The sequence below is a fragment of the Pantherophis guttatus genome, chromosome 11 (genome assembly GCF_059756535.1).
Source record: "Pantherophis guttatus breed Tessera chromosome 11, ASM5975653v1, whole genome shotgun sequence".
Taxonomy (NCBI): domain Eukaryota; kingdom Metazoa; phylum Chordata; class Lepidosauria; order Squamata; family Colubridae; genus Pantherophis; species Pantherophis guttatus.
In genome coordinates this window covers 22,806,840-22,833,679 of record NC_142073.1, presented here as the reverse complement: position 1 = coordinate 22,833,679, position 26,840 = coordinate 22,806,840, and the positions used below count along the sequence as shown (strand labels likewise).

The 26,840-nt window shown below is 44.4% G+C and overlaps 1 protein-coding gene across 3 annotated transcripts in view; it reads right to left on the bottom strand.

The window, feature by feature from the left end:
* Nucleotides 1-26,385, bottom strand: part of LOC117670409 (zwei Ig domain protein zig-8-like) — a 34,550-nt gene extending 8,165 nt beyond the window's left edge. The window contains exons 1-6 of one of the 3 annotated variants that reach the window (XM_087877042.1): nt 26,180-26,385; nt 18,983-19,312; nt 15,729-16,016; nt 7,446-7,733; nt 5,623-5,802; nt 371-426 (exon numbers count right to left, since the gene is read on the bottom strand). In XM_087877042.1, coding sequence (XP_087733168.1) covers nt 371-426; nt 5,623-5,802; nt 7,446-7,733; nt 15,729-16,016; nt 18,983-19,312; nt 26,180-26,231 — 1,194 coding nt within the window. In that variant the 5' untranslated portion in view covers nt 26,232-26,385. Of the gene's footprint in view, nt 1-370; nt 427-5,622; nt 5,806-7,445; nt 7,734-15,728; nt 16,017-18,982; nt 19,313-26,179 lie in introns of all 3 variants that reach the window. The other 2 variants (XM_087877041.1, XM_087877043.1) reach the window with 2 other exon arrangements.
* Between the last annotated feature and the right edge of the window lie 455 nt (nt 26,386-26,840).

The following is a 26,840-nucleotide window of genomic DNA, read 5'->3' as shown; positions in this document are numbered from 1 at the left end:
ATCCATCTCAACAAGATCCATCTTGTGAGAAGGTCACAAAAAGCGATCACATGACCACCTTAACGGTCACACTTGCGACCGTCATAAATATGAGTCAGAGGCCAAGAGTCTGAATTTTGATCACGTGACCTCAGATTGCTGCAACCGTCATAAGGGTGGAAAAAACAGTCAGAAATCACTTTTGTCCCTGCCGTCGTAACTTCAAACAGTCACTCCATCAATGGTTGTAGGTCAAGGACTACCTGTATTGCTATTAAAACATTCAAGAAAAAATATTTTTAAATAAACCCCAAAAGTATTTAAACACACAGTAAATGCCAAGTACAGGGACCCCGGTGTGACTTCATGATGAAGTAGTCATTTGATTTACCTTTTTGGCTTCTTCGGCTACCGTAGGCTCACTCTCCAAAGGGTTTTCTGAAGCTCCTACGAGAGTGAAATAAAGAGGAACACAAAACATTATTCCTCAACGACATTCAAGAATTGTCATGAAGGAGTCAATTAACAGAGTTGGAAGGGACCTTATAGGTCATCTAGTCCAACCCCCCACTCAAGCAGGAGACCCTACACCTTTTCTGACAGATGGCAGTCCAGTCTCTTCTTGAAAGTCTCAAGTGATGAAGCTCCCACAACTTCCAAAGGTAACTTCTGTTCCATTGGCTGATTGCTCTCACTGTCAGAAAATTTCTCCTTATTTCCAGGTTGAATCTCTCCTGGATCAGTTTCCATCCATTATTCCTTCTCTGGCCTTCAGGTGCCTTGGAAAATAGCTTGACCCCCTTCCTCCTCTCTGGGGCAGCCCCTCAAATATTGGAAGACTGCTCTCCTGTCTCCCCTGGTCCTTCTCTTCCCTAGACTAGCCATGCCCAGTTCCTGCAACCATTCATCATATGTTTCAGCCTCCAGTCCCCTAATCTTCTTGGTTGCTCTTCTCTGCATTCTTTCTACAGTCTCAACATCTTTTTTATAGATTTGCAACTGGCTGACAAATCACACTCAACAATGTAGTTCCTTAATGAAACAGCTCCCACAACTTCCGAAGGCATGTCATGTCTCCCCTGGTCCTTCTCTTCACTAGACTAGCCATGCCCAGTTCCTGGAACCGTTCATCATATGTTTTAGCCTCTAGGCCTTTGGTCATCTTAGATAGATTCAGATTACCAGAGTTGGAAGGGACCTTGTAGGTCATCTAGTCCAATCCCCTACCCAAGCAGGAAACCCTACATCATTTCTGACAAATGGCAGTCCAATCTCCCCTTGAAAGCCTCCAGGGATGAAGCTCCCACCACTTCCGAAGGCAACTTCTGTTCCATGGGTTGATTGTTCTCACTGTCAGGAAATTTCTCCTTATTTCCAGATTGAATCTCTCCTTGTTCAGTTTCCATCCATTATTCCTTGTCTGACCTTCAGGTGCCTTGGAAAATAGCTTGACCCCCTTCCTCCTCTCTGTGGCAGCCCCTCAAATATTGGAAGATGCTATCCTGTCTCCCCTGGTCCTCGTCTTCAGAAGCCAGAGTGATGCTCCTGGTTCTGCACTGTTTTTCCCTTTGGAAATCTATTCCTACTCCCACACTATTCCAAGTCTGGAGAAGCTCCTTGGATGAGAAGCAAAACATCTTCAAAAGAAAAAACCAGAAAGTCCAGTTGCCTCCTGAAAAAAAACACCTCTGGGACAACCATGACTTGGAGGACTGAGAATCTCTACAGACTTTTAGCCATACAATTTGGGGTGAACACCCTTGGAATGGGGTGGGGGTAGGAATGGATTTCCAGAGCGGGGGAAAATGCAGACTACAGGAACCAGGAGCACCACTCAGGTGACCCTGAGGACACAGATAAACCTCCAAGTGGCCTCAATGACCCTCTAAAAGGATGCAAATGACCAGCTGTCTGCAAGGAATATAAATCCTTCCATTCCCCACCATTCAGTCAGAGCCGAAGAAGCTTCTTGGATAAGAAGCAAAACGCCTTCAAAATGAAAAAACAAGGAAGTCCAGTTGCCGCCTGAAAAAGCACCTTTGGGACAACCTGGAGGACTGAGAATCTCTACAGACTTTAAGACTAGCCGACGGTTTTAACCACGCAGTGTGTACATAGTAGAGAAATTAAACGCTTTCCTCCATTTAATATGCTTGTGCTGCTGAGGTTGTAAGGAAACAGGAACTGCAGGTTAAGAAACCAATCTAAAAAGGGGGAAAGGTACTCTAGGAAAAAGGGGAACTGGGTGGGGAAAAGGTGGGGAGATAGATAAAAAATGAAGAAGTTCAGGGAGAGGGGAAATGCCTGCAATTACTGCGAGTTCAAATCTCACCAGGCTCAAGGTTGACTCAGCCTTCCATCCTTCCGAGGTAGGTAAAATGAGGACCTGGATTGTGGGGGCAATAAGCTGACTTTGTATAAAAAAAGAACATCGCTTAGGGGGGGGCCAAAAGCCCTACTAAGCAGGTTTATACAAAAGTATGAAGGCTGTTGCTTAACGCATTGTAAGCCGCCCTGAGTCTCCGGAGAAGGGCGGCATATAAATTGAACCAATAAATAAATAAATAAATAAATAGGCGTGTCCAAAAAGGTTGTGATCTTGTAGTTTTTGTCAAAGGGGGCTGCAAGGGAAGGATGTGTGATTCTGGGGGAGGGAATAAAAAGCTGATAAATCTATTCCTGAGTGCACCTACTTTGTTAGTCGCCCCATTTTTTTCTAGAACGTATTTTACAATAAATTGTTTGCTTCTTCACTTCATGACTCTGTCAAATTTCAGCCTGGTGAGTTTGTTTCTCACATCCATGAGGGCATCTAGGTGCAATTGAAGCTGTTGGCAATCAGCCATTTACAACAGGGGTCCCCAGTGGTGAAATCCAATTTTTTTTACTACCGCTTCTGTGGGCGTGGCTTGGTGGGCATGGCAGGGGAAGGATACTGCAAAATCCCCATTCCCACCCCACTCCAGGGAAGGATATTGCAAAATCTCCATTCCCTCACCATTCTGGGACCAGCCAGAGGTGGTATTTGCCGGTTCTCTGAACTACTCAAAATTTCCACTACCGGTTCTCCAGAACCTGTCAGAACCTGCTGGATTTCACCCCTGGTCTCCAACCTTGGCAACTTGAAGACTTGTGGACTTCAACTCCCAGAGTTCCTCAGCCAGCTTTGCTTTGCTGGCTGAGGAACTCTGGGAGCTGAAGTCCACAAGTCTTCAAGTTGCCAAGGTTGGAGACCCCTGCTTTATGACATGGGCCCAGCCAACTTGAGGGACCGTCTCATCTCACTGGGATTGGCCTGGCCCACCCATGCTGGCACAGGAGTCATGCTGTGGGCTAGGATCCTATCGGCTAGGATGTTCCAGCTGGCAGGGTCCATGAGAAGGGCCTTCTCTTCATCACACCTGCCCTGTGGAACAACTTGTCCTCCAGAGTGAAGTTCACTCCAACCTTCCTGAACTTCTGTAAGCGCCTAAAAACCTGGCTGACTTGGAGATCCAAAGGAAGGGCTTCTTGTTGGGGGTGCCTGATAGATTAATATCAAGTTCCACCTGTCCTTGCTCATCCCATTCCTTCCCTCACATTTATTTTTTATTTTTATTTATTTTTATTTATTTTTATATGCCGCCCTTCTCTGGAGACTCAGGGCGGCTTACAATGCGCTAAGCAATAGCCTTCATACTTTTGTATATTTTATACAAAGTCAGCTTATTGCCCCCACAAACTGGGTCCTCATTTTACCCACCTTAGAAAGGATGGAAGGCTGAGTCGACCTTGAGCCTGGTGAGAATTGAACTCGCAGTAATTGCAGGCAGCTGGATGTTAAATGCTGCCTTAGGAGGAGGCATTAGCCTCCTACGCCACTCAGGCTCTACATCATTTAACTATTGTATTTTATATTTGTACACTTCGTAGTATTTTATTTATATAGTTTTATTTTTAATATGGTAAGCAGTCCAGAGTTGGGCGATCAAGTAATTGGAAAAATAAGCAAAATAAATCAAGAAATCAACACAATAAATCAAGAGGAACTAAGATGATTAAAGGCCTGGAGATTAAAACCTATGAAGAATGGTTGCAGGATTTGGGTTTGGCTAGTCAAGAGAAAAGAAGGACTGGGGTGACATGATGGCAGAGTTCCAATATTTGAGGGGCTGCCACAAAGAGGAGGGGGGTCAACTTATTCTCCAAAGCACCAGACGGCAGGACAAGAAACGATGGATGGAAATTAATCAAGGAGAGAAGCGACCTGGAACTAAGGAGAAACTTCCTAACAGTGAGGACAATTAACCAGTGGAACGGAAGTTGCCTTCAGAAGTTATGGGTGCTCCATCACTGGAGGTTTTTAAGAAGAGACTGGACAGCCACTTGTGTCAAATTGTATAGGGTCTCCAGCTTTATTCTGATTGATTGGAATGTTATTCAAAGACAGAAGACTGATTTTCTTCATCAGAAAAGGGGTCACCAGACTCCTCCTCCTAGGTTGTTGTTGTTGTTGTTGTTGTTTGGCCACCAAAGGTCAAGGCTGACTCACTCTGCACTTTCGCTCGCAGCCAGACAACTGAAATCAGGGAGCGGGGAAGGAATGATTGGAAGGTATGGGTGGCTGGGAGGGAACTGAGAAATTCATGAGCACCATCTGTGGCCTTGGAGAATCTCAACACCTCAAGGTCGCAGGATGAGAACCTTCTGAGCCGAGCAGACTCTTTCCCAAAACAAAGAACTTGCACTGGATTGGTGGACACTGGACAGTGGGTGGCCCAGTTGGGAAAGGAGGGATTTTAACGATGCAGCTTTTCGCGCGAAAACTTCAGAACTGGCTTTGCTTTCTACTGTGTCTATATGGATCTATCAGTAAAGTAAAATGATGTCCGAAGAGTTTCTTTCGCTGCATGTGCCAATAGGATGGTTGACACCAAGGACTATCAAGATTCTTCCACTTGACTTAAAACCGTGGAAAGAGACCTGTGGCTTCTTCCCCTCCTGAGAATAAAAAGTCTGTGTTGTGGCCTGCCGGCAGCCAGCAGAACTAGCAGCAGAGTTAGACAGTGAGGAGGTTGGGGAAGGACGTGGGCCAGTCCTGGGGGCTGGGGAAAGCTTGGACGAGGGCTCTGCATCAGAGGCAGAGAGGAGGCCAAGGCCATCTGATAGTTATGTGCAGCCTCCAGAGTCTGACAGCAGCAAGGCAGAAGGACAGCCGGAGCCTGTTCCCAGTGTGCACATGCGCAGAGCTGCCAGACGACAAGAACAATTAAGATAATAGGATAGACTTGAGAGTAGGGCTTGGAAATGATTGGCCCCTCCCATAAGACATAAAAGAAGAGCGAACGGGGTGTGAGCTTTTGCAGGAAGCAATTAGTTCATCTGGCCGATTCAAGATTTGAAAACTCTGTTTGTGACTCTGTGCCAAGTTTGGCCTTGCCCTGCGTCTGTAAATTAGCTCTTTGGCAGCGTTCCACATGAGATAGGTGGGTGTTGATAACCTTCCCCTGAAAGACTGTTTATCAAGCCTTGCAGACTGTGAATGAAAGTAATTTACAATCATATAAATAAAAGAGGTTTTGGGGGACTAAGATTGTGCTTTATACTTTCTAAGGACCCTAGGTCAGGACAGTCTGAAAGGACAGCTCTGGAAGAAGGTCTCACCTTTATTTTTCCTCTTGGATCTCCACACCAGGACTCCGAGAAGCAGCAAGAAGATGAGGGTGCCCACGGCTACTCCAACTCCCACAGGGATTCCGATTCCACTGTCGGTATTTTTTTTGGGTGGGCCTGATTGCCTGCCGTCACCATCGACGTTGGTGATCTGCGACGGCTTCTCACGTCCTGCTTAAACAAGCAACACCAAATGAGCTGGTAATAATGGACAGCCTACGAAGAGAAGCTCTTATCTACAGGCAGTCCTTGATTTACGGCCACAGTCGAGCCCAACGTTTCTGTTGCTAACCAACAGAAGCAAATTTCCCCCCCATTTTACAACCTTTCTTGCCACAGTTGTTAAGTGAATCACTGTAGTTGTTAGGTTGTTAAGTGAATCCTGATTCCTCATTGACTTCATTTGTTGAAGGTCGCCAAAGGGGGTCCCATGACCCTGGGACACGGCAACTGTCATAGATGTGAGTCAGTGGCCAAACATTCGAATTTTGATCACATAACCACAGGGGGATGCTGCAATGGTCGTAAGTGGGAAAACGGTCATCGGTCACTTTTTTCAGTGCCGTTGTAACTTTGAGCGGTCACTAAATGAACTGTTGTAAATCGAGGACTACCGGTACTTCTAGGTCCAGAGATACTCTTAGAATTGCAAACTTAACATCCTGGGAGGGCGGGGGAAGGGAGAAAAAAATATGAAACCCTCAGTGAACACCTCCGATCTCCCACACCCCATCCCACATCTTAGGCCAGTGATGGTGAACCTTTTGGACACCGAGTGCCCAAACTGCGCAAGCGCTGTCAGCATAATGCAGATTTAAAGCTGACCAGCCATTGTAAGGATGTGAACCACTGAGGATGAGTCAGCAGGGTTATTGCCCCTTTAAGAAGCTGTCTATATAAGGGAGGCCATTAGAGAGCATCTCTCTCTCTCCTCGTGTATCTCTCTCCTCATTGTGTTCTATCTGCATTGTAACTCTCCGTGAAGAATTGAAGATTGATAGCTTGCCTGGTATGTGCCTACCACGTGTATGTCTGTATATAGAAGTCTTGTATATAAACCACTGTTTGTAATAACAAAACCTCTGTGTCCTGTATTTTGCTCCTGGGTTGTCTCAAAAGAGTCGTCATGCTGTAAACACTCTGAATGCCCAACTGCATGCCCAAACTGAAAGGTGTGCATGCACGCACGAACATGTGTGTGCCAACATCTGCACATGCACACGCCAACATGCACGCATGCACAGCAGAGACCCAAAGACCAGCTGGCTGGCCAGAAGTGGGGCATCCCAAGGCTAGCAGAGGAGCAAGAGGTAAGACCTTTTTCTTTCATGAGCTTCTGTTTCGTCGTTTGCAGGGACACAGAAGCTCACGAAAGAAACGCCATGGAGATCTGACCTGGGCCAACGGCGGACGTGCCAGCAGAGAGGGCTCTACATGCCACCTTTGGCACGCGAGCCATAGGTTCACCATCACAATCTTAGGCTAATACTATTGCCTAAGTTGTTTGCACAACATCATCACAACATACTTGCTCTGGTTTCCATGCCAACATTCTCTGTGAGAGGTAACATAGCAATACCAGATATATCAGATCTATTTAGGGAGAAGTCAATGAAATCTGGAGAGAAATCTATGCAATCAGGTTCATTGAGCTCCAGTCTGATTGGTTTAGGCTACCTAAACATCTCCTGGTCGAAGTTATGGCATAGTCAACAATTTCTAGGAGAACCTACAATGACTTGGGTTCCCCAGACATGCTAAGCCACAAACTGTGGATCATTCCCATAGGAAGGGGAGAAAATTGTTCTATTTACCAAGGATTGTCACCCTAGTTCCAGTCCCTTGGCCATATTTATGAACTTCACAGGTATAGTTTCCAGAGTCCTCCTGTTTGACGTTCCTCAAAGACAGAGAAGCTCGGTCTTTCAGAACACTGGTTCCATGGGTCATTAAGCTCTTCTGTCCATCAGAGGCAATCTTATACCATGAAACACGATGGAAGAATTTCGTTTCCTTTTCCCGGACTCTACAGTCCATAGTGAGGTTTTCCCCTTCTTTTGCCTGGATGGAAGGTGGTGACTGGCTCACCACTAGATTTACAGCTGTGAGGTGGGGAAAAAAGGACAATAATTTCAGCAACCTTGGTGTGCAACTCAGTCAAGGGCCTAAATGAGAAGTTTGGGATGATACAGGCTACATTCGTGAGACATCTCCATCTGCAGATTTGAGTTGGACATGCTGGGACACAAGATGGCCTATATCAGGGGTCTCAAACTCAAGGCCCGCGGGATTGGATCTGGCCTGAGGGGCCGCCCTGGAAACAGCGAAGGACCGGCCCGCGGTGCCTCTGCCAGTGAAAATGGAGCTTGGGAGGGACACGTGCGTCCTCCCGAGCTCCGTTTTCACTGGCAGACGGTTGCAGGAAACCGTTGCTGCTGAAAACGGAGCTTGGGAGCCTGTTTTCTCTAGCAGAGCACTTGGGCCAGCACAGGCGCCCCCGACATGAGTGATGTCGAGTTATCCTGGCTACGCCCACCCCGGTGTTTGTGTCCGAGGTCAAACACAACCCTGATGTGGCCCTCAACGAAATCGAGTTTGAGACCCCTGGCCTACATGAAGTGATTAGGTCAAAACTACCCACTGAAATCCATGGCCAAGCTTGATTACCTTCCAGCACTTAGATATTATAGCATTTGGATCAGGGGTGAAATGTAAAATGTGTTACTACCGATTCTGTGGGCGTGGCTTGGGGGGAGGGTTAATGTGACTGGGTGGGCGTGGCCACCTTTTTTTTTTTTTAAACTTTTCAAAGCATTTTTTCTAATGCTTTGAAAAGCCTCTCTGCCGATCAGGCAACTCAGCTTGGATCGTCAGAGGTATATAAAAGAAAAAAAGCCTCTGCCGATCAGGCAACTCAGCTGGGATCGTCAGAGACTTTTCAAAGCATTTTTTTTACCACCTCTTCGGCCAAGAGGTTGCAGAAAAACATGCTTTGAAAAGCTTCTGATGATCCCAGCTGAGCTGCGTGAGCATCAGAGGCTTTTTTTTTTACTTTTAAAAGCGTTTTTTCGTCGGAAGAGGTTGTAGGAAAAATGCTTTTAAAAGTAAAAAAAAAAGCCTCTGATGATCGCGCTGCTCAGCTGGGCATGGTGGGGGGGGCAGGGATTTTTGCTACCGGTTCTCCGAACCACCCACCCCCATCGCTACTGGATCAGGCGATCTGTTCCGAACCGGGAGCATTTCACCCCTGATTTGGGTTTTCTATGAGAGCTCTGATGAAGCTTCCAAGGAGGTCGGACAACACCCCATATATGACTGTGAAGCTGTGTGTTATAATCCCTACATTTCTGGATTGCTCCAGAGTGTTCACAGAAAAATTCACTCTTTGATCTACTATGTCTACCATTTTTTTCTCTCCCCAAGTCTTTTAAGAGGCTAATCTCAACTCTACCGCCTTCTCCAGGAGGACCCATTGTAGGCTAACTGAATCATGAAAACAGAGAAGTGAAATTAGACTGCGAGTCTTTCTTGCAGAGCTCATGGTTTCCTATAATTTTTTTTTATTTTTTTTTTTACATTTCCTGGTCTTCATGAGAGAACATAACCATTCAGCAAAAACTCTTCCTCATCATGTTCAGTAAATTGCTCTCTCGGTGCTTTCTGCTTCTGGTTTCAAATTTGACATTTCTACAGGTAGCGATGAGGCGACCAGATTGCATGTCTGCTTTTTAAATATGCACAAATATAATTGCATTTGTTGGCAATTATTTTTAATATCCTGTTAGCCACTCAAGGTCATTCTGGCAAGAGGGTGGCCATATATATTGATGGCAACACTGATCTGATTGACTATCCGCAGATAACCCCATGCCCACCTTCCAGGCAGAATAGCAAATTTATTTACATATGTATTTATTTTATTTTTTCATTAACATGTCTTTATGTTTAAGAGGAACAGGCTGAGAGTTAAGCCCTGGGACACCCCCAAAAATGGAGCTGTGGGATGCACTTCTCCTAAAATATATGAAGAATGGTTGTGGGAACTGGGTATCTCTAGTCTAGTGAAAAGAAGGACTGGGGGTGACATGATAGCAATGTACCAATATTTGAGGGGCTACCACCAAGAAGAGGGGGGTCAACTTATTTTCCAAAGCACCAGAAGGAAAGACAAGAAACAACGAATGGAAACTAATCAAGGGGAGAAGCAACCTAGAATTAAGGAGAAACTTCCTAACAGTGAGGACAATTAACCAGTGGAACAACTTGCCACTAGAAGTTGTGGGTGCTTCATCACTGGAGATTTTTAAGAAGAGACTGGACAGCCACTTGTCTGAAAAGGTACTAGGGTCTCCTGCTTAAGCAAAGGGTTGGACTAGAAGATCTCCAAGATCCCATCCAAATCTGTTATTCTGTTATTCCATCAATGCCAACTGGAACCAGTCCAGAGGAAGGAAGGGAACCAGGCATGACTGTGTCTCCTACTCCCAACTGCCAGAGTCTGTCCACAAATGGAATTGAAAGCTGCTGAAAAATCACGAAGAGCAAGGATGGATGCACTAACTCCACCCAGTCCCACCAGAGATCATCTGCAAGATGACTCGTGCTGTTTTGAGCCTGGGCCTGAAACCCAACTTTTTAAAAAAAAAAAAAAAATTTTTTTAATTTTATACTCAAACAAACACACAATACATAATCAATCTTTCAGTGCATCATCTAGGTGTTTCTTCAATGACTTATTATTATTATTCCTCCTATCTACATCCTTTTTTGGTTTTTTCCATTCCTTTGTTACAACATTCTCCCCACAATTCAATTATTATAACATTCTCTTGTTTAATATTAATATATTTATCTATATCTCTTCTCTAACCAATGGTAAAGTTGTTTCCATATCTTAAAATATTCCGTATCCTCTCTTTCTTTAATTATCAAAGTCAATCTATTCATTTCTGCACAGTCTAAAATTTTCTTGATTACTTCCCCTTCTGAAGGGATTTTCTCTGCTTTCCATCTTTGCGCAAATACTATCCTCGCTGCAGTTACTACATGAATATATATTCTCTTTACTAATTTTCTCTGGTAGGATCTCCAATAGGAACAGCTCTGGTTTTAAATCAATATGTTGTTAAAGCATTTCTTCTAACCATGTTTTAATTCTACTCCAATAGTTTCTGGCTTATGGACATGTCCACCACATATGATAGTACGATCCTGGTGTCTGCTGACATTTCCAACATTTAGCTGATTTGTCTTTTTGCCAATTTTTCCGGTGGCATTTGCCACCTATAAAACATTTTGTATTGGTTCTCTTTATATGCAGTGGACATTGTTAGTTTATAGTTCCTTTCCCATAACCGTTGCCATTTGTCTAACTTAATTGAGTATCCAAATTTTTTTGCCCAAGCTATCATTGTGGCCTGAAACCCAACTGGAAGGGATCTGATAATCTGCTTCCTGAACGCTTCTCTGAACTTGATGTGCAATTACTTTGTCAATAACCTTCCCTAAGAAGTCAAAGATGAAAAATGTCCTTGAATTGTGGGGTTTAATAATGACTTTTTGGAGAAAGGGGCAAACCACAATCTACTCTCACCAATGCCAGAACTCAACCACAACTCACCTCCTGGGAAACTTTAGCCCACCAGATGAGACAAGAGATAAGAGTTAAGATAAAAGGTAAGATATAAGATAAGGCAAGACTAGCACGAGAAGATGCTCTTTTTGGTGCCAAATTTTTAGCAGTCTGATCCCAGGTAGCAGCCTCAAAAATGGACCTTGTTCTTGAATGCAAATTTGCTGTCCTTTAGAATAAAATCAGAAGAAATCTGGTAGCACCTTCTCTAACTCAGATCTATAGCTCACGAAAGCTGATACCTTTGAATAAAATCTGCCTGTTGGGGAAAGTGCTACAAGATTCCTGATTTTGGACTATCGTGGATTAACATAGCGTTCCTCCTACAAATGTTGATGGCTTTATTATTGTTTCTGATAACTTCTCAAGAACATCCATGCTTTTTAGTTGGCATCAAGTTAGAAGCGTATATATGCCATTGGCTGCTCCATCATTTCTTGGGACTTTCAAGTCTACTCCCAAAGGTGCTTTTTTTTCAAGAGGCAACTGGAGTTTCTTGTTATTCTTCGAAGATATTTCGCTTCTCATCCAAGAAGCTTCTTCAGCTCTGACTGGATGGTGGTGAATGGAAGGATTTATATTCCTTGCAGATAGCTGGTCAATTGCATCCTTTTAGAGGGTCGTTGAAAACACTTGGAGGTTTATCTGTGTCCTCAGGGTCACCTGAGTGGGGCTCCTGGTTCCTGTAAAAATCCTCTAAAAGGATGCAAATGACCAGCTTCTGCAGGGAATATAAATCCTTCCATTCCCCACTACCCTGTCCGAGCTGAAGAAGCTTCTTGGAAGAGAAGCGAAATGCCTTCAAAAGAAAAAACAAGAAAGCCCAGTTGCCTCCTGGGACAATCATGAACTGGATGACTGAGAATCTCTACAACATAGTAGAGTAGACCCAGTGGTCTACTCTACTACACAGTAGGCTCAGATGAGAATGGCACTTTGGTGGCTCAGGGTATCAGTTGAACTCAGTCTACAAAGTTAGTTTTTGGTAGGTAGCTTAATTTAGTTAGTTTGTATTGCTTATATATATAGTTTATATTGTGGGATCGCAGGCAACTGGGTTAATTCATTAATTGTAGGAGAGAGACTGGTAGAGTCAGAGGAAGGAGTCAGGTGAGAAATCAGTTTAGAATCCCTACATAGCCACAAGTCCTCTAACCCAATGTTTCTCAACCTTGGTAGCTTGAAGATGGGTGGACTTCAACTCCCGGAATCCCCCAGCCAGCGCTGCTGGTTGGGGGATTCCGGGAGTTGAAGTCCACCCATCTTCAAGCTACCAAGGTTGAGAAACACTGGTCTAACCCCACTAGAATGCTGTTGACCCTGCAAACTGTTAGTCTGAAAAGATTTCTGTCCGTAGGCTTGAGCACTACATCAAGAATTTTGAACCTTCTCATGTGTGGATCTGGTTGTTTGGACCTGACATTAAACTATGGACCCGCATGGTAAGACCACAGAGAAAATTCCTGTCATGGATTGGAAATCTTACTGTGTGGAAGTGATGACATATTATTGCTAAGATTTATTAAAAAGTTATTGAAATTGAGTATGTAAAACATTGTATGATTCAGTGGGCAAGGAATCTTGGATACAATGTGATGCTTGAATAACGGGAAAATATGTGGACGAAGGGTTTTAAATTTACATTCAATTATAATCTAAAAGAAAATTTCTATAAGATGATGTATTGTTAGTATTTAATAACCAGATAAGTTATCTAAGATGTATAAAGGTAAAGGTTCCCCTTGCACAATATGTGCTAGTTGTTCCCGACTCTAGGGGGCGGTGCTCATCTCTGTTTCAAAGCCAAAGAGCCAGCGCTGTCCAACGACATCTCCGTGGTCATGTGGCTGGCATGACTTAATGCCAAAGGTGCACGGAACGCTGTTCCCTTCCCACCAAAGGTGGTCCCTAATTTTCTACTTGCATTTTTTACATGCTTTCGAACTGCTAGGTTGGCAGAAGCCGGGACAAGTAATGGGAGCTCACCCCGTTACGCAGCGCTAGGGATTTGAACTGCTGAATGGACAACCTTTCTGATCGACAAGCTCAGCATCTTAGCCACTGAGCCACCACGTCCCCTTTAAGTAATAAAAGTAAAAACGGGACTTTTTATCATTTATGGTGGGCATGTGATAAAGCAAAGAAATTTTGGAGTAGTAAGATTCATAGTTTGGACTACTGTAATGTTCTTTACATGGGGCTCCCCTTGAGGAGCACCCGGAGGCTCCAACTGGTTCAGAGTGCAGCCGTGCGGGTGGTTATGGGAGCGACATGGCAATCCCATGTAACACCTCTCCTGCGTGAGCTGCACTGGCTCCTGGTGGTCTTCCGGGTGCGCTTCAAGGTTTTGGTTACCACCTTTAAAGTGCTCCATGGCTTAGGACCTGGTTACTTACGGGACTGCCTTCTGCCACCAGTAGCCTCTCACCGGCCAGTACGCTCACATAGAGAGGGACTCCTCAGGGTGCCATCGGCCAAACAGTGTCAACTGGCGGCCCCCAGGGGGAGAGCCTTCTCTGTGGGGGCACCTGCCATCTGAAATGAGCTCCCCCCGGAGATACGGAGGATCCCGGATCTGCGCACGTTTCATCGTGCTCTCAAAACATTTTTATTTCAGCAGGCTGGCCTGGCCTAACTTCCCTTTTAAATTTTAAATTTGTTTTAAAATATTAGGGGTGTTTTAATTTGTTTTGGGCCAAATTATCTAATGGGTTTTTATATTGTCTTTTAAATTTTGTAGTTTGTGTGCTTTATCTTTTTGGCTGTTCACCACCCTGAGTCCTTCGAGAATAGGGCGGTATATAAATCCAATAAAATAAATAAATAAATAAATAAATAAATAAATAAATAAATAAATAAATAAATAAATAAATAAATAAATAGTTTAATACAGAAAATTCTTAAACCGAAGATAAAGATGAAACCAGAAACTTTTTTTCTGGGTTTAATGGAAAAAGACCTGGAGGAAAAAAAATGGATCTTTGATCTTATGCATTTGACAGCAGCAAGACTGCTGTACGCCCAAAAATGGAAGGGCACTTCGATTCCCACCGTGGACGAATGGCTGCAGAAGCTGATGGAGTTGGCAGAAATGGCTGAATTGACCATTCTGAGTAAAGAAAAGAATATAAGTACTTTTGTTGCTATATGGAAACCTTTTCTGGACTTTGTGCTTGAGGTGGGGAAAAAAAGTGATACTTTGATTTTGGGTTTTATCGATGAGATTGGTAGATGCTTATAGAAATGGCTTGTTCATATTATTATGCAAAGGCCAAAAGGAAGTTTGATGCAGTAGTGGCTTTCACTTACCTTCCCTACCGCTTCAGAACTGTGAGCTACCAGTTCTCCCGAACCAGGGCGAACCGGTAGAAACCCACCACAGGTTTGTTGTTAATGGTTTATTTTACGGCAACAGAGGGAAGTCAAGCTTATTTTTTTCTTTTCCCCAGCCTTTCCTCACCTCTCTTCCCCCTAAGTGTTGTATATTATGATTCTTGATTAATGTTTTTTTTTCTTTTTTTTCCCTTTTATGTACACTGAGAGCTTATGCACCAAAGGCAAATTCCTTGTGTGTCCATTCACACTTGGCCAATAAAGAATTCTATTCTATTCTATTCTATTCTATTCTATTCTATTCTATTCTATTCTATTCTATTCTATTCTATTCTATTCTATTCTATTCTATTCTACTCTACTCTACTCTACGCTACGCTACTCTACTCTACTCTACTCTACTCATTCTATTCTATTCTATTCTATTCTATTCTATTCTATTCTATTCTACTCAACTCTACTCTACTCTACTCTTTCTTTCTATTCTACTCTACTCTACTCTACTCTACTCCTATTCTATTCTATTCTATTCTATTCTATTCTATTCTATTCTATTCTATTCTATTCTACTCTACTCTACTCTACTCTACTCTACTCTATTCTTTACTTTTTCATATTGTATCTTATCTTATAACCTAATAAAATGTTTTATTTTTTTTAAAAAAGGAAAGAAAATTCCTGCCACTTACCAGCGATCTGAACCAATGGTGGGTTCCTCCCAGTTCGGTCTAGTTCGGCCGAGCCAGTAGCGGTGACGATATGACATCACCGAACCGGTTCTCCCCCCCCCCCGGTCCTCCCACCCCCCCACCCAGCCACGTTATTCTTACCTTTTATTTGTCCCCCACCCCCAATCTATTGCTGCCTCCTGAGTCCCAGCTGATGACTAGAGGGAAAAAAAAACTGTTTAAACTCCTGCCCTGGAGCTTCAAAGGGCCGCCCTACAGCTGATCAGTGTTAAAAGCAAACAAATGAGTCGAGTCGTAAGTGCGAGGACTGGTCGTAAGTGCGAGGACCTTCAAGAAATGACTCTGACCAGCTAGCCACGCCCACCTAGTCACATGACCTCCAAGCCACACCCACAAAATAAGCCATGCCCACAGAACCGGTAGTAAAAAAAATTAGAACCCACCCTTGATCTGAACGTGCGTTCCATTTCCTGATCCTGTTCGATTTCTGATCCTGATTGTACATACATAGTTTCCCGAATCCTCCACATCTACATCCAGTAGTTTAAGAATCACTTTCTGCCTTGTTTTCTGAAAGTGTGGGTTCCTGAGCTCCTGGTTGTCTTTGTACCATGTCACGTTCAACCAACTAGCATTGGCAACGCTGCTAAAACTGCATGTAATTGAGACATTGAATCCTGCTTTTTTGTTGACGTATTGTGGAGTCTGATTCACAGCCACGTAGGGCTTTTCTGCAAAAAAATAATCGTAATCATAATCAAAATTTGCATCTGTATTTTTAACAAAATTTTGTATATTCTATTTTGCCATAACACTTATTTCTTAATCTTAACTCACCTATCTCAACTAATACCATCTTTAAAAAAAATTAAATCAAATTTACTTAATCAAAACAATTACCCTTCTATTAATCCCCCTTAAATCTTAATTAATACTTCATAGTACATTTCACAATTCTTACCCTAAATCCTCACTATTAACAATACTTAATCTTAAATCACCTATCTCCCCTATTACCATCTTATAAAAAGTTTACTCTTATTTATTTAATCAAAACAATTACCCTTCTATTAATCCATTTTAAATCTCAATTCAATTAATACCTCATAATACATTTCACAATTCTTAGCCTAAATCCTCACTATTAAGAATACAGGTCAAACATGTTTATGTTTCAAAATCTTATTTCCCTTTCTAAAACGTCCCCACATTTTTTACTTCGTATAATGCTCAATAAATCTTTATTTCCTATTACGTCACCAAATTTAGATCCTATCTCTAATCCCAAAAATATAGCAATTTAACATTGAAACATAGTTCTTAATTCAAATAAGACTACAATACAATTTTCGGGGGGGGGGGCTGTATAAATTGATGACCGGATCAGGGCTGTGTTCCGAAAAGATGTAATTTGTGTGTTGGAAAAAATAAAAATAAAAATAAAACTTTTTGCAATATAAATAAATAAATAAATTGCATCTGTATTTTAGCCTTGCTTTGTGTTGGAGCAAAGGAAATAGAATTGTGTAAAATATTAAGAGAAGAGTCATAAGCTTTACAATTATAACCCCAAACACATGTGTGTACACATACACACTGCTGCAACAGATAATTGATGAATTCCTTAAGAACATTTTATTGCTGGAAAAATCGGTCTGCTAAATTTGGTAGCAGATTTCAGAGTAGAGCAGTCCTCGTCTTACAACAGTTCGCTTAGGGACCATTTGAAGTTACAACGGCACTGGAAAAATAGTGACTCATCATTTTTCACACTTATGACCGTTGCCAGCATCTCCATGGTCACGTGATCCACGTATGGATGCTTAACAACTGGCTCACATTTATGACGGTTAAACTGTCCCGGGGGTCGTGTGAACCCCTTTTGAGACCTTCTGACAAGCAAAGTCGATGGGGAAGCCGGATTCACTTAACAACGGTGTTACTAACTTAACAAGTGCAATGATTCACTTAACGAAGTGGCCAGAAAAGTCGTAAAATGGGGCAAAATCCACAGTTTTTTCACTTAATAATGTAAATTTTAGCACGTAGACTTATATACCGCTTCATAGTGCTTTACATCCCTCTCTAAACAGTTTACAGAGTCAGCCTATCTGTCCCCAACAATCTGGGTCCTCATTTTACCGACCTCAGAAGGATGGAAGGCTGAGTCAACCTTAAGCCAGTCGGGATCGAACTCCTGGCAGTGGACAGAGTCAGCTTGCAATACTGCATTCTTGCAACTGCTCATCATGGCTGGCTGGCTGGCTGGCTGGCTAGATGGATGGATGGATGGATGGATGGATAGAAGGGCAATAGCACGGACTTATATACTGCTTCACAGCCCTCTCTAAGCAGTTTACAGAGTCAGCCTCTTGCCCCCAACAATCTGAGTCCTCATTTTACCCACCATGGAAGGCTGAGTCAACCTTGAGCCTGGTGGAATTTGAACTCCTGGCTGTGGGCAGAGGTAGCCTGCAATACTGCACTCTAACAGGAAGGAAGGAAGGAAGGAAGGAAGGAAGGAAGGAAGGAAGGAGGGAGGGAGGGAGGGAGGGAGGGAGGGAGGGAGGGAGGGAGGAAGGAAGGAAGGAAGGAAGGAAGGAAGGAAGGAAGGAAGGAAGGAAGGAAGGAAGGAAGGAAGGAAGGAAGGAAAGGCAATAGCAATAGCACTTACTTTACTTTTTTTTTACTTTTATTTGATTTGTATACCGCCCTACTCCCGAAGGACTCAGGGCAGTGAACAGCCAACAATAAAATACATACATACAAAATTTAAAAGCAGGAATAAAATCGAATTAAATAGTTTGGCCCAGACAGATTAAAACCCCAATCTATTTAAAAAATTTAAACTTTGAGTATTAAAATATTAAAAATATTAAAATATTAAAACTTAGACTTATATACTGCTTCACAGCCCTCTCTAAGCAGTTTACAGAGTCAGCCTGTTGCCCCCAGCAATCTGGGTCCTCATTTTACCCACCTCGGAAGGATGGAAGGCTGAGTCCACCTTCAGCCTGGTGAGAATCGAACTGCCAAATTGCAGGCAGCCGGCCATCAACAGAAGTAGCCTGCAGTACTGCACTCTAACCACCGTGCCACCACGGCGCAAACCACGGGAATGGTTGGTGAGTGTTTTTTTCTGGAGTGTTAATCTACAGCCTTGAAATGTCTTGCCAGATTTCTTATTTTTATATAGTTTCTGAGTCCATACAAGGCGCAAATCAATCATGCCACTTTTTGCAAAACTAATTAGACCAGTTTTTCTCAACCTTGGTAGCTTGAAGATGGGAGGACTTCAACTCCCAGAATCCCCCAGCCAGCAGCGCTGGCTGGGGGATTCTGGGAGTTGAAGTCCACCCATCTTCAAGCTTCCAAGGTTGAGAAACACTGAATTAGACCCTCTCCCAAATCTTTTTTTTAAAACAGTAACAGAGTTGGAAGGGACCTTGGAGGTCATCTAATCCAACCCCCTCCTCATGCAGGAGACCTGTACTAGGATTCAAACCGCCAAACTGCCAACCTTTCTGATCGACAAGCTCAGTGTCTTAGCCACTGAGCCACCTAGTCAGGCTAAATCTGGCTGAACTGCTCCATTTTCATAGAATGGATAACAGCAAAAAGAATGTAAGGTTCCCTAGAATGAATGAATGAATGAATGAATGAATGAATGAATGAATGAATGAATAGGCATATTTACCCCAAATTGTCACATTCGTGCTCCCCTTTTCCGAATCGCCTGAATCGCCAATTTCACAGCAATAGATTCCAGAATCATCAACAACGGTTGACTTAAGAATTAAAATGCTGGATTTGTTCGTTTCATTTTTAATGACAAAAATCCGGGATGAATTGTTGATCTTTGCTTTTTTCTCCATCTTCATCCAGTTTAGAAACCACTTTGAAGAAACGTTGCCTTCCACTTTGCAATGAAACGTCATGTCTGACCCTTCGGATACATTCAAAAAAGGAGGCGTCTGAATGACGGAAAAGGTCCGAGACCTTGGCGGTTCTGGATTCCCTGTGGAACCTGGATGGGAAGCAGAAACACAACAGCGTGTTGAATGCTTAAAATGAAAATGCTGTAGTCAAGGACAGGGAAGCTATGTCTGAATTTCAACTCATTTTCACTGAGCTCATGGTACGTGGGAATGATCTTAGGAGGCAGGAGAGAGAGAGAGAGAGAGAGAGCTGCAGGCTGGAGAACCAATATGTAAAACTGTTTAACCAGTATGTTTGTAACTGTGGAGTCCTTGGTGCTCTCTGAGTTTGGTTGTTTTCTCCTCCTCCTCCTCCTCCTCCTCCTCCTCCTCCTCCTCCTCCTCCTCCTCCTCCTCCTCCTCTCTTCTACCACTGATGATGTTACCTAGCTGGGTCATGAAACATCTGAAAGAAAACAACCAAGCTCAGAGAGCACCAAGAACCCCACAGTTTTCCTCTTCCTCGTTTTCCTCCTCGTCCTCGTCTCCACAAACCCCACTCCCTTCTACCACTGATGATATTACCTAGTTGGGTAATGAAAGGTCTGTAAGCAAACAACCAGGTTCAGAGAGTGCCAAGGACCCCACAGTCTTCCTCCTCCCCCTCCTTTTCCTCCCCCTCCTCTCCACAAACCCCACTCCCTTCTACCACTGCTGATTGTTCTGTCCCCGTACCCCACATGCACCCCCACAGATGGCCCTGAGTTAATAAGCCACACAACAAAACTCTTTGAAGATAAAGCTGGCAGCAACCCAGTGGCTAGCTGCCAATTCAGACTTTACTCACACAAAACAAAGATTAGACTGCCAGCATAAAACAGGCAGAGTTTCAACAATACAAGGATTAATCCAAATGCAGTCCGATAAAGCAGGCAAAGTCCAGTAATGCAGAGATCATGGAATATTTCCAGTTTTTGCTCGTCACAAACTGAACCGGCCACCACACCCACATTTATACCCTGTGGGGTGTGGTCCAGTGACTCAGCTAATCTCTGGCATGCCTTCCCTTCTGATGTGCATGCTTCTCCCTGCGCCTCTGTCGTGGGTCCAGCCAACACTTATCTTCTTCGTCGCTGTCCACCTATGGCTGCGGGGACGTGCTTGGCTCTGAGCCTATTGTTTGGCCTTCGGTGTCCTCCGGAGGCATTGCCAGAGAGGAGGGTCCTGGAGAGGGAGGCCTTGCCAACTCCTCTTCCTCACTCTCAGAGTCTGCCTTTGTCGATAGCCCAGGCTCAGGCAACGGAGCCACAACACTGATGTTACCTAGGTGGGTCATGAAACATCTGCCAGAAAACAACCAAGCTCAGGGAACAGTTCTCCTCTTCCTTGTCTTCTTCCTCCTTTCATTTCATTTCATTTCACTTGCAATTCAACCCTGAGCTACATAAATTCTCCTTTCTTGGAAGAGAAATTTTGTAGCTCAGGGTTGAATTGTGGAGTCTTTGATGTTCTCTGATCTTGGTTGGGAGGTGTGTGTGTGTGAGAGAGAGAGAGAGAGGGGGGGGAGAGAAGGGGAGGGAGGGAGGGGAGAGATTGATGGGGAGAGAGGGAGAGGGAGAGGCAGGAAGGGAAGGAGAGAGGGGGAGGGAAGGAGGGGGAGAGAGGGAGAGAGGGGGAGGGGGAGGGAGGGGGAGAGAGGGAGAGGGAGGAAGGGAGAGAGGGGGAGAGAGAGGGAAGGGCAGAGGGGGAGAGAGAGAAGGAGAGGGGGAGGGAGGGGGGAGAGAGGGAGAGAGGGAGAGAGAGGGAGGGGGAGAGGGAGAGGGGGGAGATAGGGGGAGGAAAGGAGGGGATGGGGAGAGATGAAGAGAGAGGGAAGGGGAGAGTGGGAGAGAGGGAGAGGGAGGGAGGGAGAGGGGGAGAAGCAGAGAGAGGGAGAAGGAGGAAGGGAGGGGGAGAGAGGGGGGAGGGGGAGGGAGGGGGAGAGAGGGAGAGGGAGAGAGGGAGAGGGAGGGAGGGAGATAGGGGGAGGGAAGGAGGGGGAGGGGGAGAGAGGGAGAGAGAGGGAGAGAGAGGGAAGGGGAGAGTGGGAGAGAGGGAGAGGGAGGGAGAGGGGGAGAAGCAGAGAGAAGGAGGGAGGGAGGGAGGGAGAGAGAGGGGGGACTCAACCAGCATCATCCTCTGGTCTGTCAGGGATGTATAACTTCCTCTCTATTTTCTTATGGGAGATTTTATTAATATTATTATGAATTTGATTTGTATGACCACAGCTCTGGGTGGCTCACAACTGGTAACAACAATAAACCAAGTTAAAAATCAAGATAGAAACATACAAAAACTTCCATCATCAATAAAAAAATATAAAATCATGGGACTCCCCTTGAGGAGCACCCGGAGGCTCCAACTGGCGCAGAGTGCGGCCGCGCAGGTGGTAATGGGAGCGACGTGGCGTTCCCATGTAACACCCCTCCTGCGCGAGCTGCACTGGCTCCCGGTGGTCTTCCAGGTGCGCTTCAAGGTTTTGGTCACCACCTTTAGAGCGCTCCATAGCTCAGGACCTGGGTACTTGCGGGACCGCCTACTACCACCAATAGCCTCCCACCGGCCGGTACGCTCCCACAGAGAGGGGCTCCTCCGGGTGCCGTCGGCCAAACAATATCGACTGGCGGCCCCCAGGGGGAGAGTCTTCTCTGTGGGGGCATCTACTATCTGGAATGAGCTCCCCCCGGAGATACGGAGGATCCCGGATCTGCGCACCTTCCGCCGCGCCTTAAAGACCTTTTTATTTCACCAGGCGGGCCTGGCCTAATTTTCTCCCTCTTTTATAAAAGATTTTTAAATTTTTAATATTTTATAGTATTTTATATATTCAAATTTTAAAATTGGTTTTAAATTGATTGGGGTTTTAATTTGTTTGGGCCAAAACTATTTAATTTGATTTTAATTCCACTTTAAAATTTTGTGTGTATGTATTTTATTGTTTGGCTGTGCACCGCCCTGAGTCCTTCGGGAGTAGGGCGGTATAGAAATCAAAATAAATAAATAAATAAATAAATAAATAAATAAATAAATAAATAAATAAATAAAAAAAAAAAAATCACGCTCAGCAGCAGAATTCAGTCTACCTGAGCTCAATACAGCTGATTTCTGGCCTTTCCAACTCAAGTCTCGACTCCTGGCAACTCCCTGAACAACCACACTTTCAATCTCAGTTTTAGGATCTTGGTTATTTCATTTCATTTCATTTTTTTTCCCTTCATTTTGCTCTCTCGCAACTTCCCTTTCCTCTGTGGGTTGATGCTACTTCCCCATATCATTCGTGACTTTTTGACTCTGCTCTGGTTTCCCATCTCAAGTAGACCTTCCATGTGGCATCTGCAGCCAGCGGTGAAACCCGCGTGCATTACGACAATGTTACACAAATGATGAACATGACACAATTGGTGAGGTTTCCAAGATGATATCAAGATGCATGTGATAGTATTATTATTATTATTATTATTATTATTATTATTATTATTAATAATAATAATAATAATAATAATAATAATAATAATAATAATAATAATATTTCTATGCCACCCACTCTCCGAGGACTCTGGGTGGCTTACAACAATCGACAGTATACTAAATAGCATAGTGCCCCCAACAATCTGGGTCCTCATTTTACCCTCATCGGAAGGATGGAAGGCTGAGTCAACCTTGAGCCGGTGAGATTTGATCCGCTGATCTGCTGAACTAGCAGTCAGCAGATCAGCTGCTGACTCGGATGTCCTGAGAGTTTTGTACTGGATGCCCATAACTCGTCGTTTCCCCACCCCACCCCACCCCCATTCTGCCTTTTCCTGCTACTTCTAGGATGTGATTTTCAATTGCCACCATCCTTCTGCAACCAACTTCAGGTTGCTTTGATGCATTTCAGGAAAGGAAAACAATGGCCATAAAGCAGGGTTGAAATGCACCCAGTTCGGACCAGATTGCCCAATCCGGTAGCGATGGCGGCAGGTGGTTCGGAGAACCGGTAGCAAACATCCCTGCCCCCCCCCCATTGCCCAGCTGAGCCACACGATCATCAGAGGCTTTTTTTATTATTATTTTTAAAAGCATTTTTTTCTACAACCTCTTTGGCCGAAGAGAAAAAAGTTTTTAAAAGAAAAAAAAGCCTCTGCCGATCAGGCAACTCAGCTGGGATCGTCAGAGGCTTTTAAAAGCATTTTTTTTACAACCTCTTCGGCTGAAAAAATGCTTTTAAAAGTTTTTTTTTTAAAGTTGGCCATGCCCACCCAGTCACATTACCAGCACTACCCCAAGCCACGCCCACAGAACCGGTAGTAACAAATTTTACATTTCACCACTGCCATAAAGAAGATAAAAGCAGTCCTTATAACTGTTCCTCCTTCTTGCAAGACCCACCAAAACTGTGATCCCTGGCAATTTACTTGACTGTGCCATCTAGGAGCGGCAAAGCCTGTGCCCCAATTATATCATACCAACAGTTGGCTCATGATCTGGGCCAGAGAGAAGAATGGCAGCATTAGTACCATATTTCTAGAAATGTTGGGGTTCAATGGATGCAACAAAGCCAATACAGAGACCTGAGGACGTGTCCAATGAGGGCAGTCTGAAGAACCTGAGGATGTCCTTCTCCCAGTCTAGTCTAGTCTAGTCTAATGAAAAGAAGGACTAGGGGTGACATGATAGCAGTCTTCCAAACTTTGGGTGGCTGCCACAAAGAAGAGGGGGTCAACTTATTCTCAGGAGCGCCTGAAGGTAGGGTAAGAAACAATGGATGGAAACCAATCAATGAGAGATTCAATCTAGAATTAAGGAGACATTTCATGACAGAACAATTAACCAGTGAAATGGCTAGCCTTCAGAAGTTGTGGGTGTCCTATCATAGGAGGCTTTCAAGAAGAGACTGGACAGCCATTTGTCTGAAAAGATGTAGACCAGAGCTCTTCAAAGTTGGCAGCTTTAAGACTTGTGGACTTCAACTCCCAGAGTTCTCCAGCCAGCTGGCTGGAGAATTCTGGGAGTTGAAGTCCACAAGTCTTAAAGCTGCCAACTTTGAAGACCTCTGATATAGACTCTCCTGCTCGAGTAAGGGATTGGACTCGATGGCCTCCAGGATCCCTTCCATTTCTGTTATTCTATGTTCGGTGTTCAGTCGGGTGCAGTGTTTTTCAACCTTGGCAGCCTGAAGCTGTGTGAACTGCCACTCCCAAAATTCCCTAGCCACCATGCCTTCTGGGAGTTGAAGTCCAGACATCTTCAAGCTGCCAAAGTTGAGGAATGCTGATCTGGACCAAAGGATACAGTTGGAAGGGAAGGGACCATAGGAAGATGATGAGAAACTTTCTTTCTATGACTGCAGGAATTAGGACCAGAAAAAAATGAGTGTAAGTTGTAGCTACCTAGATTTTGTTGAAATCACATAGTAACATCTGTACAGTACTTACAGTTGTGTGATTCACTTAACTGCATGAAAATGATTTGCTTAGCAATCGTGGCAAACAAGGCACCACTGATTTAATGACCATCTTGCTTAGCAATGGAAATTCTGGTCCCAATTGTAGGTCATAGGTTGAGGACTGCCTGTACCTCTGGATATTCTATCTCCACCTGGAAGAATGGCCTACTCTTTTGGGGGAGGGGGGAGGGTGCCTTTGAGTCAGTCTTGAGACTACCTGGACTAGTTCCTGCAGTTTTCTTGGCAAGATTCCCGAAGTGGTTTTCCATTGCCTCCTTCCAAGGGCTGAGAGAGAATGACCGGCCCAACGTCATGCAGCTGCTTTCTTCCCAAAGCAGAAGTAGAACTCAGGGTGTGCTGATTTTTAGCCTGGTGCCCTCACCACTGCACCAGCCTGGCTGGCTCCCTGTCTTGCCCAAACTGTCAGCTGCCTATCTTCACTTTCTTTGAAGCTCGCTAGCAACTGCTATAACCGGGGGGGAGGGGGAGGGGGCATTTGGGAGGGGAAGCGTGCTGGAAATTTGGGGAGTTATGGACACTAACAGTAACCAGAGGTGCCAGACGGAGCCATCTTCATGCTTTCAAGGACACCGACCCTGGGAAAGGAATTTACAATGGCACCAGAGACACCGGGTTCCCAAAACATTCTACTGGAACCTGATTGGATTATTCCCAAAGAGAGGAGGGATTTGGACACTGGGGATTGCTTTCAATATATGATTTTCTCATGGATTTTCCTCAGAGCTTACCTTGTTTGTGCTGCACCCAGTTCCCTAATAAACTGGTATTCTCTAATACCACTGGAGTAAAGGGTTGTCCTTTCCTAGGAGCAAAGCTGGGGCCAGTCTGACACAAACCCAACCAGAATGCCTTCAAGTAGACAGCAGGTCTTCTACTCTCTGTCCTGATATCAGGGGTCTCCAATCTTGGGAATTTTAAGACTTCAACTTCTAATTCTGAGGGTTGAAATCCAGAAGTCTTAAAGTGTCCAAGGTTGGGGACCTCTGATGAAGGAATTCTAAGAATTGAAGTCCACAAGTCTTAAAGTTCCCAAGGTTGGAGACCCCTGTTGAAGGAATTCTGGGAGTTGAAGTCCACAAGTCTTAAAGTTCCCAAGCTTGGAGACCCCTACTTAGAGTGCCCAAAGTTGGGGACACCTGCTGAAGGAATTCTGGGAGTTGAAGTCCATATGTCTTAAAGTTCCCAAGCTTGGAGACTCCTGCTCAAAGTGCCCAAGGTTGGGAACCCCTACTGAAGAAATTTTGGGAGCTGAAGTCCACAAGCTTGGAGAGCCCTCCTCAAGATTATGGCCTGCCTTGCTTTTAAAGCTATTTCTCGTATCCAGTTCCTGTCCTTCAATGGAGGGAGCCTTTACCAAGTCACTGCCCTCTTCTCCGAGTTGAAACAGCCCAGCCCAGAAATATGATTTGCCATCTCCCTTCCCTGTAATAGTTACTAAGAACCATGTTGGATCTTGAGCAGCGTCTTCCTGAAGTAGAAGAAAACTTACCTATGAAGAGGAAAGGCAAGAAGAGAAGAATTCTGACTAACTGGGGGCTCATGTTGTCTCATGCGGTGGAGATTTTCTGCCTGCTGTGGACTTCAGTTCCACCATCGGGTTGAGTTGTGGGAAGAACCTGGCCAAAACTCTCCTAAGATCAGAAGAGGCTGCTTCGAGAAGTCCAGCCAGCTGGGAGTGAGTAAGTCCTCCCTTTCACGATCTGTCTTGCCACTCCCCCATCTCTGCCTCTAGTTCCTTTTTTTCTTCTTCTTTTCACTTTTATCTTTTCCTGTTTGCTGTTCCCTTTTCTGACTATTCTCTATTTCCTTTTTGACAAAAATGTGCTACGCCTTCCATTTGGGCATCCAATTTTAGAAGGCTGGAAGAAAAGGTTATAGGTAGAAACAAAAAAAAAACGGAGGGGGGGAAATACATTGGGGATTGTTCTGCATAAACTGGATTAGAGTAGCTGGATCTGAACGAGATAGAATTATCCAAGGTAGTAAGAGCCTCCTTCTCCAGAAAAGGGATTAACAGATTAATCATTATAATAATAATACAGATCAACAGAGTTGGAAGGGACCTTGTAGGTCATCTGGTCCAACCCCCCCACTCAAAAAGGAGACCCTACACCATTTCTGACAGATGCCAGTCCAGTCTCTTCTTGAAA